Below are 19,007 nucleotides of genomic sequence, written 5' to 3'. Positions count from 1 at the left end.
ACGTTAAAGAACCCCGGGTGGTCCAAATTCCCGGAGTCGCCCACTACGGCGTGCCTCATAATCAGATAGTGGTTTTGGCATGTAAAACCCCATAATTAATTAGCATGTCCAGGAATTCGGGACATCGACTACTAGCGTGATGTGTCGGTAGCGAATCCGACACATCACGCTAGTAGCCAGTCGCGTCCCTCAATAAACACTTCGTGAACTCAAATCGTCTCACTGATAAAATCTGCCCCACCTTCTTTCCCAACTGCCAAGTCTGGCTTTATAGCAGAAAATCTTCTGGATTCCAATTAAAACTGTATCTACCTGTGAAACTCTACAGCGGGGGGGGGGGGGGGGGATGTGTTTAAAAATAGTTGATGTAATGGTGCGCATTCATTCGCTCAAGTCATTCTACTGATGTAACTACTTCGATAGGCACAAATGAAAATGAAATAGGTGTTGAATGACCTATTTTTCTCTATAGGCAACGCTATAGGCAACAACACTTAGTTTGATTTCTCGGCGTATCCCCCCCCCTTTTTTTCCCTTTCCATTCCTCTTTTTTTTTTTTTCAGCCGGCGTGTGAGACGCCCTTGACACGCCGGCTAACACGTGTGCGTTGACAGACGGGGTTGGGGGGTGGCCCTGGCTGTGACCTTGTGCACAGCGTTCCTTTACTCTCAATTCGACACGCTAACACACGTTCCCTCGTTTCCGCACCCTCCCGCCTCACACCCTCTCCCCTTTAGAAGAACCCCACCTATATATACTGTGGCGAGCAAAGCGTACGTCGCCTTGAAGAAGACAAGTCCACTTGTCGAAACGTTGGCTCCTACATTCACCTTGTTCACGTTTTGCTCATCGTCTCGAATTTCCATCTCCCGCATTCCCCGTCTTTCCCTATTTTTTTCTTGTGATACGTATAAATACTCCAAAAAAGGTGCGTTTCTAATAAAATTACACTCGCCGTTACGATCATTGATAGACAAGTAACAGAAGCTGCTTACAGCCACACATTTAAAAAGTTACGCTAGGAATAATATTTTATGCTCTAGACGTAAAAGAATTCCGATTTATTAAAGGTGGGGTCTGAAGCTAGTAAAGAAAAACCGCCTCGAACTGCGACCAAAGCACCAGCTGGCCACAGAAGTGCAAGGCACTTACACATTGCAGTGAAAGCAATGTACAGGGTCGAGCAGCAAACTAACAATGTGAAATGAGTAATTACGGAATTAATGAAATGGGAAAAAAGCAGTCTCCACTCAGGAGACATTGAAGCGATGTAATGGCTAGTAGCAAGGGCGGACAAATGTTCTACTGACACACACAGTGGCCGAAGGGGCGAACTCGATGTCCAACACTCTAAAAACAGTTGCACCCTTTGGGGTGCACATTTGCGACACAACAACAATCGTCATCTGTCTAGCTTGCGTTTCCTTTCTTGAAAACGCTGCCCTCGCTACTTTCCTATCGAGAATGCTCTGTCATGCTGATAACGAGCATTCCGTTCGTGACTTGGAAGAACCGGGCTCGCAGCGTTAGACAGAAAATGCGGGCAAGAGAGATGACGATTATTGTTGTGTGGCAAATATACGCCCCAAAGGGTGACACTGTTTTTAGAGTGAAGATTAATAGGCATAAAAGAAAAACCCCAAAAAAAAAACAGTTTTACCAAGCGATTACCTTTTTGTTTTACAAGGGCGTCAAGGAACGGAACGCAGCCATCTGACTCCTCTGCGTCTTCAATGGAATGAAGTTCGTTTGCCAACCGAGCTAGAGCCTCGCGCCACAAACGTTTCTCTAGTACGTGGGCGATTATTTTTGTATCTTGCGACGGGATGGCTCTTTTTGGTTTGCAAGCCAAGATACTTTCATTGAAGACGGGATAATGTTTACGGTGCATTAATGCATGCATAATGCGTCTTTTAACTTTGTCAAATCTACGACAACAACAAACCCATGACACATGGACTGCCACTAACTGGTATTTCCCAAAATTTCGTACAGAATATGGCCGACAGAAACTTACAAATACATTGACATAACTATTAAATAAAACCTATATTTAATACAGAAAGTATTGTTTCTGCTTGGTATTTCATTCATACTATTTTGTATATGCATAACGCTCGCTCGGGCACTGCGCACCTACGACATACAGGTGGCACACGTGCCTGCACGGAAGCTCAGAAGCTACACTGCGAATGTCAAACGCAAGTTGGACAGAAAGAACTTTGCGTGGGCAAGGCATAAAACTCCGTGCCCACACTGCGAACACGTATATACACGTGGGAGAAACGGAAACTTCAAACAAGGCTCCGGGAACACTCTAATGACGTAAAAAACAAGTGGCGCCTAATGTCCTCGCAGTGCATCTGGTGCAGGTGATAAACTGGGACGACGCCTACGTCATCGTCACTGGGAGGAAATCGATTCCACGTTTGCTCTCAAAATCTCTTGATTATTCGAGCCACTGCGCACACGCTTAACAGGAGTATACCGGCAGTCTTCCCCCAGTAAATACGCGATGCCTGCAGCATGTGATAACACTTACTTGAATGAATGTACTTCGCCATTTGCTGCCATTGTAAAGAAGGCTCCCATAGGGTAGCCGGAACGTCCTTCCTCTTAAGAGGAAGCTTTAGCTCGGGCCCAACCAAGGAGGTTAACCAAGTTTTCGTTTACCCTCCTTGGGCCCAACTCCTACGCGGCCCATTCAAATACATGTAAAACGCAGAAACGCTTTTCTGAGATAACCCCTCGACTGATTTTAATGAAATTACTTGCATTTGAGAGAGAAAGTTAAATTCTAGTGACTGTTGGAAGCGGAATTTCAATTTAGGGCCTGAATTTTGTTTAAAATATTTTCAAAAATTCCGAAGTTCGAAAAAAAAATAGGAGCACGACGTTTACAAACTAAACAGCTTTGCATCAAGAACAGATATCGAGGTTCTGTTAACGGCGTCTATTAGAACATTCAAAGTGGACAAATTCGATATGCCAATTTATATCTTACTTGAATTTGTTACGTTGTGCACATCGGTTATGCAAAAGCTGTATTTCCATATTACTAAGTTTTCTGAGATTCATGTGTAACATATCAAATTTGTCCGCGTTAGATGTACTATTAGATGCAATTCACACAATTGTGATATCATTTTTGATTGCTGAGTTATAAAGTTGTAAACTTGATAGTTTCATTTACTGAATATTTGCGATTTCTGGAAATTTTTAATAAAAAATTGACGATCTAAACGGCAAATTCCAAACGAACAGTCACTAGAATTTAAGTTTTTCTTTTTTAATGAAACGAATCTCGTTAAGTTTGGTGCAATGGTTGCCGAGAAAAACGAATTCTCTTACATGTATTTAGATAGGAGCACCCAAGCTAAAGCTTCCTCTTAATGCGAGCGGTAATGGCGGCGTCTTTTATTATTATTATTTTTTAATTTCTTCAGCAAGAACGTGATCTTTCTGCGAGGTTTTTGAGGCGCATCCACTCGTGCTCCAAACGCAAAGCTTAGCGCGGAGGCTGCTTTATATATATATATATATATATATATATATATATATATATATATTAAGCTATCCGAAATTTCGTTGCAGTCCGCCTTCAACTCTGGCGTGCTATCCCATCTCTAAGGTTACTCAGATCGAGCGAAAGGCGTACTCGAGAAAGTGTCGTGACTTATTTATGCACTATAAATTGCGAAACAAAACGAATTAATTTCTGAACGTAAAACACTCAACTGCTCTAAAGAAATGCACGGACGACATGCAACACAACTTAATGACAAAAAAACGTACAATAAAAGAAGCCGCAGTGCGGAAAAAATTAATACTCCCGCGGTTGGTTGAACGACTGCAGGGGCTCCCAGATTTCCCTTTTATTAATAACTGTTTGTCATGCTCTCGTTATCTTACGGTGGAAGAGCGCAACACAAACTTCTGGCAGCGCTGGAAACTCGCGATCCCGAACCATCAGACCCCTTTCGATCTTCTATCCACGCTTTCCCTTGCGTTACGCCATCTGGTTGCCTGCTCGCGCTGGCGCTGACGGGCTGTCTCTACTAACCGTCTAGTCTTGCCTGTGCCTTAAGCGCATTTATTGCATGCCGCAACACATGCCAGCTGTAAAATAAACTATACCTCACATCCTAATGTATCTTAACATTACCAAAGGGAAATCTGGCGTTGCAGCTGCTCACACCGTGGAAATCTGGCCTAGCATTTCTTTTTTTTTTTTTACCTAGTTGGAATACAAAGAGAACATTCGTACACAGCGGTCGTCTTGTGAACCGTGTTCCTGTCTTTGTGTTGTCAGCCTACGGTCTTTAGTTCTTCCCCGTACGAGTTATACGCAGATTTGTCCATGATTTGGCACAGATTCGTTAAGAACGCATATTCATCTTATTTTATTGCTCTTCGTAGTCGTGTTGTTCTGCACTCTGGCATCGCAATGTTACCAGTGGCGAGTTTTACGTTTTCAACCAATTGATACGACCACGCATTCCAGCGCACAAATACGATTCAACAATTTTGGCGTGCGTGCAGATAAATGTAGGAGACATCGGAGCTGTGAAACACACAGTGGTTAATAATTCCTGATATTCTAAACAAATAGTTTGTACCTAATGTTCTGAAAGTAGGCTAATGGTTAAAATTACAGATTAAATTGGGCTAATTATCGCCGTAACAATGAGTATCGTTTTACTGTACAGGGCCCCAGGTAGCAGTCAGAGAGACACGGGGGGGGGGGGGGGGGGAGACAGACCTGTGCCATCTGCTGGTAGGCATCAATGCCGCGCTGCAGCTTGGCGGCTTCCTCCTGCTGATCGGCCACCGTGGCCTGGAGCGACACCCGCCATTCGCGCTCAATCTTCAGGTCGGATTCCAACAGCGACCTGGATGCGAACGAGAGTAATGCGTCTACGCACGTTTTCGGCAAAAGTCTAAACACTTGACAAGCAAACAGTTGGGCGCGTTCTGACGCTCTTGTAGCTATGGCAGCGAAGAAAAAAAATTATTATTCAGCCTTCTTCGAGATTAGCAGGCAACACACACACACACACACACACACACACACACACACACACACACACACACACACAGGGTGTTTCAGCAAACACTTTAAAAAGTATTAAAGATTGTCTGTGGCAGATAGCACAATTCTAGTTCATGAGCTGGTCAATTCGAAGCGGCGGACAGTTGCACAAGAAACTGAAACGCAGAATCGACTAATTAACAGAAGTACGCTAATTAAGTTTTAACTAATTACTTTATGGCCCATACAGCAATTTACAAATTCCGGCCGTGGAGTTCGCAAGGAGGATCCACTTGGAACGAATTCTCCGGATGACAGCACATTCGAGATATTAATTCCCGAACTTTGCGGGGAAATGCATTGGCGTTCCAGTTATTTTTGTGCTTTAATGCATAAAACGATGTCTTTGTTTTTGAGAAAGTAATATATATGCAATATATATATAATGTGACCAAGCGACAATCTTTCAAAATTTCGTGCCCCCAGCTCCAGCGCAGGTGATCAGGTCACCCCAAGCATGACTTCGGTGCACTTATCACCTAAAGGTATCATGCTCTGGGCCACATTGGCCAGTGAGAACAATATCAGCATATGAACGACGGACAGCGACTCTTCAGCAGAGAATGTCAACCGCAACATTCACAGGCACAAACTGGATTTGCGAATTATGTGGTAGGTTTAAAGAATTTAGGGGGGACAAACAAAGAACGTTTGCTGCTGTTAACACTCTAACCACCGTCGATCCAAATCCATTGCTGCGTCACTGGTACACTGACAATCGAAGAACGATACACTGATACAAACGACAACGAGACGACCACACTTCAAGCCCACTCCTAAATTTACTTCATCCCTTGTCCAATATTGAATGCATTAACGGCCCTTGTCTTTTTCCCTTACCATCTTAACAAAAAGTAGAGCCATATCTGTATAGGTAACATATAGCAAGAAAAGGCGTACACACTTCTGCGTGAACACGATGTATAAGCGGCTCATACCTGTAAGTGAAAAGCCATCGTGGTACATCACAAGCAGCACTAGGCGAAGATGGATTAGTTACCTTTTTTGATCTTTGTCAATGAGCTGCTGTCCTAGGCTTCTCGTTGTTTCTTCGAAAGCCTGCTTTTGTTTCTCTATCGACTGCGCTCTGAAACCAATCATTAGTCAAACGGTTATGTAACGTATAAAGAAACGTCAAAGAACGCCACTGAGAATGTTCTATGCACAAAAGGCATTTCAGTGTTTATAATACATTGCCCAACATCGCGTCCTATCCGCTGATGCGGCACCTTGGCCTACAGCAACCATATGGCGCTGTTGCAGCAATACTGATCCTACAGGCGCCAACAAAAAACAACCACTGATGCTGGACTAAGTCTGGACACAAGAATATATGGCACTGTCGACACGCACTTCAAAAGGCATGTTAGAAAAAAAAAACTCCAGACCGTTTTTCACATCTTGTACCGTTCGCTTAATTAAAAAAAAGAAAAAGAAAACTGTTTCAAGTAGACGTGCATTGAAATTCAACAAAAGGGTGAATCACAATCGGAATAAAAGCAGAGCGAAATAAGAATAGTAGATACCCACACATTCGTGTCCAGGCTACAAGAGAGACCGGCCACTGCAAAAAGTTCCTTGTGCACGGGTGTAGCTCCTTCAGATAATAACACGGCGTTCAAGGCTAAGACGTCAAATTCGTTGTAAAAAAAAGAAACTAATAAAACAACGCTACAGAAAGTGCACAACCGGCATTAGCGCTGCTGTGTTATTTAACCTGACAGAGACAATTTGCAGCTCCTACCTTTACAGAGGCATAATTATTAAATGCCGTAAAATTTTCATGAAAACTTTAGTGACCATACCTGCGCTATAGACGGTTTTACTCGCGCGATAACAGCAGCGAGAGAGCGGCCCCAAGAAACTTCCGCTCACGGGCCTTATCAATCTGCTGCGTCGGAACACAAAGCGTATTTTTAAGTTCTTCCACTGTGCGGAAAGTATATTTTTAAGTTTTTATATAAGAGACATGCACATTACGCCTTAACATTAATACGTAAAATTTCTCGTATAACTTACGGCAACCTTGACTTGTAAGATTGTCGTTATGTGCTGAGGAAAAGTGTTGAAAATCTGTGGGCTTAGATTTTAACGCACTCCTGCTACTCGATATAGCCGCCAATGCTTTTCTTGCTCGCTACATTTAGCGGGCTACGTCAGTGAGCAAAACCGAAAGCTGTCCAGGGCCTATGTTTGTAAGCAGCTAAAGGATCTATACAGTGCTGAAGCCGATCGTTAGCCAAGGCGAATTCATTACTGCGAAATTCATTTTGCCTATTCCGGCAAAATGCGGATGCGTTTAAGGGTGTCTCGAAGCTTGCAGGCCGAAATAACCTCGCAGCGCTGGCATATGACAATTCAGTAGCAGCAAATAGCGCGATGAGAACCGGCTCTGCGAGGAGCGAGCAAGTTGTGTGCTGTGATGGCATCTCCGGCCGTCGCTTATCCATGCTGCTTTCCTCGCCGGATAGCTCTTCTCGGACGGAAACCGAAATAAACTCGTGCTCCGTTTGCTGGTGAAACACTCTGTGCACAATACGCAACACAACAAGCCGTCCTTTTCACGAAAATACCGCGATCATAACCACCACAAACCGTCGTCTCAAGGCGCGCTATAGCTGCGTTGGTTGTTCGTCTGCTTCTCGTACCTAACCATGTAGACGGCGCTCGTGACAGCCGTGTTCGCGCATGCGCAACAGTATTTTTGCAAACCGTCCATTATGCGAACGCTCGAGGCGCAACAACGCTGCCGGCGGTGCAAAGTTGTCGGTGCATGTGCGGCTCGCGCGCGGAGTGTTAAGAAGCCTACAGCGATGCGAGTTAAGTTTGGCTTCAGTAACGATGACGCGAAGTCGACGCACAGGTCAACGCTACACTCAATCGCTTTGGCGGCGGAGGAGCCAAGGCAGCCTTCCGCCTTCCGCTGCTGGCATGAACCTTGTGTGCATGCTAAATAAGCACACTATAGCGTTCCTGCTCGGCTGCAGTGTGCATGCACTGCTACGAGACGAAACGGCAGTAAATACCAAACTAGCGTTGTCTGATGTTTCGCTGAGCACTGACTAACTCTGACGGTTTTCCGACGGTCTCATCTCGCGCACCATCGAGGTGCGACACCTGCGCAGCACCAATGGCGACGCTCATCATCACGGCAGCGTTGTGAGACGCCTAGCACAGTTGCCAGGGCGCTGTTTCTTCCACACAGCAGGAGTTGCATGCTGGGTCGCGCCAACAGGTCGCAACCGCGTATAGTTGGAACACACCATCCGAGGAGTCCAAGCACAACGCTAAACCTTGCTGTCGCTGTCAATGCTTCGCCCTTGAAGCGATACTACCATTTTCTTTTTTTTTTCTAAATTGTGAATTTTTCAATATCGATGCCAAACTTTCGGGTTGCGGATTCACCCCCCTCCCCCCCCCCCATTTAAACAGTGCTTACAGACTAGAGCACTGCATTGGCCCAGGCCGGGGCCAGCGTTCAAAGCCTGAGCCCGGCCCGGGTCCATGGCTCCAAGCCAAGGCCCGGACTCGCGCCTGGATGAGCAGGACTGGCCCGGGCCCGCGCCTGCATGACAAGGCGTGACTTGGGCCCGCAGAAGGAACTCGTGTGTACATGCGTTAAGTAGACGTTAATAGCTTAGGTCAGTGCTTCTGAAACTACGGTCATGACCCTTTTTTCATGGAAGGTCCAACTATATGCACATTCTGCTTGCCGGAACAGACATGAATTTTCAGCCTCGGTGCCCATACGCTTAACGCTTTTTCGCTAAGAGTACTACTACTACTACTACTACTACTACTACTACTACTACTACGCACACACACACACACACACACACACACACACACACACACACACACACACACACACACACACACACACACATATATATATATATATATATATATATATATATATATATATATATATATATATATATATATATATATATATATATATATAGTAAGCATTTATGCGGACTTCATCTTCATCTGTACAAAGTCATCATCAATCATCGGCTCTGTTCGTTTTTGCGTCGGCGCCATTTTTCCTTCTTGGAATAAAGCGACGTCTCGACCATGGTATTTCAAGCTGTAAAATGGTACGTTTTTAAGCCTCGGTGTCTCGTTCCAGTTGTACTCGCTGACACGATCGCAGTTGTCAAGCCAGTCTTCAACGTCCTCACCAGGCAAGCCAGAGAAGATTTCAGGATCGCGAGACCGGTTGTTGGCAGGACTGGGAGTGGGGGTGGCTGGCACTTGAACCGAGCTGGTGGACGCTGCGGGCTGGTCTTGCGACATGGCAGCCTCTTGGCGTAAGCGGCGTCCCAAACGTAGCTCCAGGAGAGATCTTGAAGAGGCTTGAGGTCGAACGGATCGTAAAGCGCCTCCACCACTTGAAATACCACGGTCGAGACGACGCTTTATTCCAAGAAGGAAAAATGCCGCCGATGCAAAAACGAACACGAGCCGATGATTGATCTTTGTACAGATGAAGGTGAAGTCCGCATAAATGCTTACTATATATATATATATATATATATATATATATATATATATATATATATATATATATACACCAGAAAGAACGTTTCTGTATCCGGGCAAATATATACACTGAAGTAGAAGCGCGTATGAAGCGATTTATAGTATTAGTTTTGGCATCACTAGATGAACAGCGAAACGACAAAACAAACGGCGATCTAAACCTTCGGTAACCACAAAGAAAACGTTACCAAACACACCCTACCAATCGCAGCCACTTTTGTTTCACCGAAACTGTAAAATCGCGGTTCAACAGATATGGCTGTATCAAAAAACCAAATACACCCTTCTCCTTAAAAGACATGATTAAATCAATCCTTGTTGAAAACATTAACAGGTATTCTTGGTAGCTTTTTCTATTGTGATTAAGGCAAATGTATCAGCGTCATTGGAAAAAGTGAATTTTCAGAAGGCTTATAAAAGTGTGTGTGTGTGCGGGAGGGGGGGGGGTCATGGTAGGATTTGGTACTACTAAAAAGTACTCACGTACTGGAAAAGTTTGAGGAACACTGGCTAAGGTGGCATATCGAAAGACGTCAATGTAACCCTGTAGCAACAATAATATATTGCAACGAAAACCTACACCCGCCGTGGTTGCTTAGTGGCTATGGCGTTGCGCTGCTATACACGAGGTCGTGGGATCAAATCCCGGCGGCCGTATTTCAACGGGGGCGAAATGCAAAAACGCCCGTGTACCGTACACTGTGTGCACATTAAAGATCGCCAGGTGGTCGAAATTATTCCGTAGTACCCCACTACAGCGTGCCTCATAATCATATCGTGGTTTTGACACGCAAACACGTTTTTCTACAAAGCAATTGTGTACAGCTAACATGAAATTGTCAACAAAAAGCAAAGGCTTGGTTGCATATTCCTGGCAGGTAATTTTAGTTAAAATCTTGCGTACACGTTATGTTTATAACACTATAAGGATTAGTATACACAACTGTTAAATGTATTTTGATGATAAATAGTTCTTGCAGCAGGAAAAAAAAAAGGTACAATCCTATTAGACGTACAGCAAGCGAAAGTAGCCGAAATATAAAACGCGCATATTCCGACTTGTGCACGAATGTAATGAAAGAGGCAATGATCGTGTACAGCAAGATTAAGTTATCACAATATGATCAGGCTACGACAGCTAAGAGGATTTTCTCCTTTACTTAAATTGCAATTCAAGACGCCGAACTTTCTTAACACCAAGCACAGTTACATGCGCGTGGGTGGGGCATGAGCTTCTATACTGCCGAACCCACGACGAAGCACTTGAATGCATTAATTGAATTCTGGGGTTTTACGCGCCAAAGCCACCATTTGATTATGAAGCACGCCGTAGTGGAGCACTCCAGATTAATTTTGACCACCCGGGTATGTTTAACGTACGCCCAATACAAGGAACACGAGCGTGTTTGCATTTCACCCCAATCAAAATGCGGCCGCCGCGGCCGGGATTTGATCCCGCGACCTCCTGCTTAGAGTGCAACACCATAGCCGCTAAGCGACTGCGGCGGGTGACGAAGCACTTATCATCCATAGATTTAGGGCCACGAAGAACATTGCTAATGTAATTAAGGCGGAAGCAATGGATGTGCATTGTAATGGCCACTTAACAGTCTTAAATGTTGTGCAATAAATTAAAGAAAAACAGTAAAATAGCGCAAATGCAATAATTGTATTGAAACAGTGCACACTTAGATTTAGGTGCACGTTAAAGAACCCCAGGTGGTCAAAATTTCCGGAGTCCTCCACTACGGCGTGCCTCATAATCAGAAAGTGGTTTTGGCACGTAAAAAACCCATAATTTTTTTTTGACACAGTGCAATTGCGAAAGCAGTAGCAGTGAAATCGTATCAAGAGCGACTATTAGTATCCATCTTTCTTCCTTTATGGAGAGGAAAGTTTGTCATTGTTCAAGCAAAAAAGAAACTTCTACCTGCTACATTTTATTTTGTTCGCTAAAGTAATCAAGAGCCAGTTTTTTCCGACTTATCACTTTAGCTTCGCACAAAATATCTGGGACTATACAGAACGCCCGCATGCGCTCAAAGGCCCGACCTAGGCCCATCAAAGAATGGGCCCGGGCCAGGCCCGCGGCTGCAAGCCCAAGCCCGACCCAAGCCCGAGGGCAGCAGGCCAGGACCCACAGAGACCGGCCCGCGGCCCTTGCAGTGCTTTACTACACACCCTCTTAGACCAATACAACTAGAAGTCATGGCAACAACATATGCCATGAGTAACTTCATATCCGACAGTTTCTATCACGCTATTAAATGATTTAAATCTGTCACCATCAAAACTTGTAAGTACGCAACGGCACAAGGGTCACACGAGCACGCACGCACGCACGCACGCACGCACAGACACACACACACACACACACACACACACACACACACACACACACACACACACACACACACACACACACAAGGCAAAAAAATTAACAAGAATAATAACAAACATGCCCAGCGACAACCAATTGCCCACCTCCGAACACCTCTGTAGGACGGCTAAGCACAGGCGAAAGACACCGAAGAGTTAAATAACCTTGCTCGGAGGCTTGCCAACGGTGCGCCTAGCGTCACGCCTTAGTGGCGCGCACAAGCACATGTCAGGTATTTTAAAGCGAAGCTTTCTTTGATGATGTAGGGGTCCCAAAACATGGTTCCTATTCACGAGGGGGATTGGCCACACGGGAGGTGGTGAAAAGTTCATACAATAACGAGAAATGAAAGAAACAAGTGAAAAGCAAACATTGCATAACATAATGGCAACAATTATAATGGGGCATACTTCACAAAAAGAAATTATAATAGAATACGCCACGGTCGGCACCTCTAGCAGCATAATATTCAGGACGCTTCAATGAACATATGCAGAGCTGCTATATAATGGCCCGTAACTGGCACCAAGCTGCTACGCACCAAAGGACAATAGGCTTGATGTGGATAAAGTTAAGCTTAGGTTACTAGTCAAAAATACAAAGAATATTCTGCAGATAGACGGCAGGATGGAATGAAAAAAATAATCAATTGTTTCTAGCTCGTTACAAAAAAAAAGATAAAGGTTATTTATTGAAAAACCAGACCTAAGATAAAAATTTAGATGCGGAAGCTTGATAATGTCAGCTCACATTATCGTGAAGGGTATTTCTTTACCTACGCCCTCAGGGTTTTCTTTTTCAATTCATTTCTGCCTTATACAAGCAAGAGGAGCAAGAGCTAAATGCCATGTGACCTGACAGAGAGGCTCTTGCTCCTGTTGACGTTCGGCATACAGGTACATTTGGGTATGCAGGTTCAGGCATGTGGCTGTTGTCGTCGGCTGTCTCGCCAAGTACAAGCTGTCGCTTAATGGAGAAGAGAGTTGTGCGTCTGATAGCCGATTTCGAACTGCGAAAATCCGTGTAGCAACCCGATGTTCTATCCACAGCCCCCCCCCCCCCCGACATCCTCTTTTTTTATCTTGCACTGATCGATTGCAGGGCACAGACACTAGTAGGTAGCATAAACAGACAAACCAGCTGATCTGTCTCTTCCACTAGCACGGCGACACAGACGCATACAAAGAGCCTCTTAAATCTTCCCAGTCATCCTTAGAACATGCTGCTCAGCCAAAGCTCAAAGCTTTGAAGGAAACGCAAAAACGGTGGTAAGTATAATCGCACCAATATAGAAAACCACTATAGAAAATTTGTTCAGTGTGGCCAATTTTATCGCGTAAAATGACCGTCTCCATCAACAGTCATTGTTTTAAATGTTACATCCTGAAACCTTGCCCGTCAGAACTTGCATGGCTACGTTCAGTAGGCATATTCGTATGATCCATTAATTGTCGTCTGTGCGATGTACGCGAAACTACTGAACATTGCTTTACAAGCTAAAAAGATGTCATCATATTTTGGGATGCACTTCAACAAACTTTTCAAAAAGAGTCTGACTTAAATCGCTATTCCGTGCGATATCCCATGTCAATTAGTTGTGACAACATATCATTTGATATGTTTTTATTTATAGGAATGCATAGCCTGTGTAAAACGTTGTACCAAACACTCAACCTATAATTTCCTTAGCAACTCATTTCAGTCAAATAATTGCCCAACTAAAGGATGAACATTGTCAAATTAGGCCACAGACGCGTGCTAGGAAAGACAGACGGACACCCTTACCAGCTTTTCTCAAGCAACCTAGCGCTTTGGATGCTTGTAGCGTTGGTCGCGTCTTATAGCAACAGTTTACTAAAAATGAGAGAGCACGCCGTGATAGCCGACACTGAAGACACAAGTCACAGCTGAAAAGACGCCAATGCCGCCGCGCCGCCGTTTATTTGCAACAGTATTTGCTGAACCACAATTGTACAGTTTCAGTGGGATAAATCTGGCTGCGGTTGGGAGGACGTGATGAGCGAAGCTTTCTTTGCGGCGTCCGAAAGTTTAGACACTGTGAGTGCTCGGTGGCGTCGCTGTGTCGTGTTTCTGTGTCCGCCGCCATGACCGAGGACGGCTGCGGGACGCGTTCGTCGCCGAAATCCACACTGCGCGTCTCTAATCGTGTCGTGGCGCGCCAATTTGTCGAGCCGGCTCCGCTAGGCTTCGTTCGCACCGATTTCCACAGTGCATGGGATCTGCACGATTTCCTGTGCTAAGTGCGACGTTGCGGTAATGGCGATTACTAGCATCGGAGTAAGTCAGTACACAATAAACATTTTAACACCGTCAAAGGTGTAAATCAGTTTGTCGCCAGACGAGCACTCTTACACTCTAAAAATGACAACCATTCCACTCTGTGAAGATGGAATGGCAGCGAAAGTTGACGGCAGTCAAAGCTCTCAAACGAAAAGCAAAGTACTTTCGCTGCCATTCCATCTTCAAAGAGCAGAATGGTTGACATTTTTTTGCGTTGCGAGTCTGGCGTCGTTGCTCGTTCGGAGGTGCCCGGGCTCGCGATTGTCGTTTTCGTTCAGCATCGCGGGAACGTCCTTCGTCTGTCGTCGTTTCGCGCCGGCGCCGTTTACATTCTCGTTGCTGTTGCCTCCGGCGCTCATCATACGGATGTTGTTCTTCGGGTGTACGAACTATACGTGTCGGCCCCATCGATAACGCAGCTGTTTTTAGCGCCGATACCTCTCCTACATATATACTTCGATAACCTTGACGTCACGCTATTGTTCACGGCGAGCGTACTAATCTGTTCCGCATTTTGACGTTTCCGCCGCCGCACTGCACCCGTATGGGTTTGTTAGAAATCGCTAAGGTCGTTTCTGTTGCCGGACGCCGAAAAAACTACGGCAGGTTAGTCATATACAGCTTTCCCTGTAAAAAGTTTGCACCCTTTGGTATGTATATTTGCCTCACAACGTTGCCCGCATTTCCGTTAACGCTGCGAGCCCGGTACTTCCAAGTAACGAATAGCATACGCGTTATCAGCATGACAGAGCATTCTCGACAGGAAAGTAGAGAGCGCAGCGTCTTTAAGAAAGGAAACGCACGCAAGACAGATGAGATCGAGCCGCAATCGTCAGTTTCTCTTGCGCTCGGTCGCGAAATGCGCAGTTCCTTCCGGAGCACAGCGCTGCGCCCCCCCCCAACGGCCTTTCGCGCGACGGAAGACGGCGCGCTTGCTCTCCACTTCCTTTGCGCGCGCCAGATTGAGCCGCGATCGCCAGCTCACGTTCGCGTGCTTTTGTGCTTTCACTCGCTCATACAGTATACGATGCGCGGCGACGGTGTTATCGACCTTGGACTTTATGCGGAACATCACGGCGACGGCAACGGCAAAAATGCGCCAGGAGTGTCCGTATAATTAATAAAAAACCACTCTCACCGTTAGTAAGCGATTCGTAAGCCAACGCAAGAACGAAACACGCATGGCGACGCCGCCTTGAAATCCTTGCACCAACTGGCTGTGACGTCATCAATTCTGACGGCGTCAGCACGTCGTCTGACGGCGTCTGCGCCTGGTTACAGGCACAGAAAAGAGCGTCCTCCACAGCAGTTTTACTCTGTAGGCGCTAAAGGGCCGTTTTCGACCAAGAGGCCAGATAGATACCAGATCCCACGTACGCCAAACCCGTGTGAAATCGCCAACAAAGAACTTGTATTCTACGCGGTGCGATCTAACTGCCATATATCTTGCACTGCCGACCGCATTCGCATAATTACGTATATATTTGGCAGCAAGCAACACAGCCGCGTCGTGATCCTAGATTTGACCGGTGTGCGAGTGAATCAGTGCTTTCTTTTAGTCAATTTTGTAATACGGCGAGCATGTCTTTTCTCCTGAGGTAATCGGCGCGTTTATCACACACACACACACACACACACACACACACACACACACACACACACACACACACACACACACACACACACACACACACACACACACACACACACACACACCACTTAAAATTGTAACAAAGTCCGCTACAGCCCACTAACGGCCACAAGCTGTACTAGCTGTACTAGATCGGCATCAGGATCGTGACATGCGCGAAATCACTGACCCTTTCTGTATAAAAATATGGTGACAGTTGCGTAAGTCGACTTTACATGAAAAAGAATTCGCTCTTCCTTTCAAAATGTTGTTGCTGTTTTCTTGGACCTGCCAATATTGCCACGTGTCTGCAAAATCGTGTTTGATCACCTTCTCACTTTTTAGGTTCTTCTGATAACCCTCCAACTTTCGAGGTTCTTATATAGGGGTGATAATTTTTAAGTTTTTCGGAATTTTTAAGAATCGCCTATTGTAGATAACGTAATTCTAGTGCTTGAGCTACAGAGAGGCTGACATTAGCAAAAAAAAAACGAAACATAATAAACTAATTAACAAAGATTCACTGATTACTTCTTACTTAGTTACTTAATGCACATATGGCAATTTACGAATTGTAGCCGGTGAGTTAGCAAGGTGTATCCACTTGAATGAGTTTCCAGAATGAGACCAGTTTGGAGATATGCGCCATTAAAGTCGCTGTAAAAATTCGCTTCCACTTATATTTTTTTAACAAAACACTTTTTTATGCGTTGCAGCCCAAAAGTAACTGGAACACCTATGTATTTCGTCCCACACTTTGGGAAATAATATCTCGAAAGTGGTGCCATCCTGGAGAATAATTTCAAGTGGACACGCTCTGCAAACTCACCAGCCCAATTTATAAATTGTAATATGCGCCGTAAGGTAATTAACAATTAGTGAACTGTTCTTAATTAGTTGAATATGTGATTCGATTTCTCGTCCGTCTCTTCGAACAAACCATGTACCCGCCGTGGTTGCTTAGTGGCTATGGTGTTGGGCTGCTAAGCACTAGGTCGCGGGGTCGAATCCAGGCCACGGCGGCCGCATTTCGATGGGGGCGAAATGCAATTTTTTTTTCAAGCCAAGGACAGGAATTGGGCTGTCAGTCACAGGCGATTTTTAAAAATTCCGGAAAACTTATAACGATCACCCCGCGTATACGTTCTTTGAGCAATAAAAAGTTGGTATAGCTAGCGCCTGTGTTGATAGATCTTTCTGTTAACCACACACGTCTTCCCGCACTTCGGTGCTTTGAGCTGCATTCACATGAACTTCGATCATATCGGTATCCTAATTAACAGTTTAATTACAATTCTGTGAAGTTTATACTTGCTTTGTGTCCATACATCTATAGACACTACGGCTGTACTAGGGCGGTTTGTGTAATTTGCCCTACAGCTTATGCTACAACTTTTAACCGGCAGCAGTGGCTGCATGCGTGTAAAAAGGCGTTTGCTGCTCATCACAAGGCCGCGAATGCGTTTCCCGGTCGTGATTTAGTCGTGTACCAAGGTGGGATGAATCCTAAAATGCTTATATACGTTAAAATATTATAACGATATCAGTGGACATTAAATACCTTCAGGTGGTCAAAATGATCTCGGAGCCCGGCCCTACGACGTCTGCCAGATGCCTGCTGTTGCTTTGGGACGTGTTCGCAATTTTTCTTAAAGCAGCCATATAGCTCAAACCTTTTACTGTCACGTGGAAGCAGCGTCAGACATACAAGCAGAAAATTCACGATTAACACAACGGAACAAACTATTTAGTTGACGAACCTGTGCCTGTAAAACAAAATGAGAACTCGGCGGGGAAGATCATGGCAAGCACAATTGCTGGTCGTTGAACAAAACGACTTGGCTTTGCATCCTAACCTGTAGGTTGGCGTCATCGCACTTTCTCATCGACTCAGTGCTGGGTTGACAGGTTACAACAGTGGCTGAGTGGCAAACGGTGTTGTCGCAAGTCATACACAGCACGGGTTGGAAGTTGCCGTGCTGCTCAGTTATAGTATTGCCTCGATGAATGGCGATGGGCGTGACAAAGTTAATAAGGATAAGTAAAAATAAATACAATAGAGCGATCATTCTTTTTTGATCCCATGTTCTTGCATTTCGTATGCTTTTGTTTCACAAAACGATTAGAAAAGGACATTACACGTGTTTGCACGGTGTAAGCGTGGCAGGTTCTGCCTTCAATGAGTGATCCTTTTGAGACTTTATTATGTAGTCCGAAGTCAAAACTCATTTCAAGTTAATAGCAAAGCTAAAAACTTTGTTGGATGTAAAGTTTTGTAGTTCAAGGTTTCGATGTTTTGTCAGAGCAGAGTCATAACGAAGGCAGCGTTGCCGTAGAGCGAGAAGGAGACCTCTGGCATTTGTGGCGCGACAAGAAGTATTTAATCGTGATGGTCGTTACAATTGAATGAAGCAATTCATAAAAATGTCAGACCACACAGTATGTTTTAGCGCAAAAAAAAAAAAAACGCGTCACGCCAGAATGCAGCGTGTGCCAACACGCGGCAACAGCGCTTGTTATCGTTCTACTTAAACGAAATCCATATACAAACACAGCAGGGCAAGCACGCAACTTAGCTTAATGTAAGAAAAAAGTTAATTAATTAAATTATGGGGTTTTACGTGCCAAAACCACTTTCTGATTATGAGGCAAGCCGTAGTGGAGGACTCCGGAAATTTCGACCACCTGGGGTTCTTTAACGTGCATCTAAATCTAAGCACACGGGTGTTTTCGCATTTCGCCCCCATCGAAATGCGGCCGCCGTGAAGAAAAAAGTTAAGCGAACAGACACGGAAACAAGAAGAGGAAAACGGACAACACGAAGGCCGACCTTGCGCTGACTATCAAATGAAAAGTCGCGCAGTGACGGCAAAGACGGACACAAAACTTATCTGCGCATACTCAGGAATGGCGACGCCACCCGTCAGACTTATCTGCGTAAGCTCAGGAGAGGCAGCGATAATCGCCAATGGGACTGGCGTGGGCCTACGCGAAAGATAACGGTTCAGATCCGATACTTCTTTATATGGAAGGCTGACTAACACACGCACTTCCAC

The 19,007-nt window shown here is 45.0% G+C and overlaps 1 protein-coding gene across 3 annotated transcripts in view; it reads right to left on the bottom strand.

Annotated features, from left to right (window-relative positions):
- The window catches only part of LOC142587778 (RUN and FYVE domain-containing protein 2-like), a 108,854-nt gene that overhangs the window by 14,357 nt on the left and 75,490 nt on the right, over positions 1-19,007 (bottom strand). For all 3 annotated transcript variants that reach the window (XM_075699040.1, XM_075699030.1, XM_075699050.1), the window contains 2 exons: positions 6,093-6,179; positions 4,763-4,892 (listed from right to left, as the gene is read on the bottom strand). In XM_075699040.1, the coding sequence (XP_075555155.1) occupies positions 4,763-4,892; positions 6,093-6,179 (217 nt within the window). The remainder of the gene's footprint in view (positions 1-4,762; positions 4,893-6,092; positions 6,180-19,007) is intronic.

This window comes from Dermacentor variabilis, chromosome 1, assembly GCF_050947875.1.
Source record: "Dermacentor variabilis isolate Ectoservices chromosome 1, ASM5094787v1, whole genome shotgun sequence".
In the NCBI taxonomy this organism is placed as follows: Eukaryota; Metazoa; Arthropoda; class Arachnida; order Ixodida; family Ixodidae; genus Dermacentor; species Dermacentor variabilis.
The sequence above is the reverse complement of the archived record's forward strand: the minus strand, read 5'-3'. Positions and strand labels throughout refer to the sequence as shown.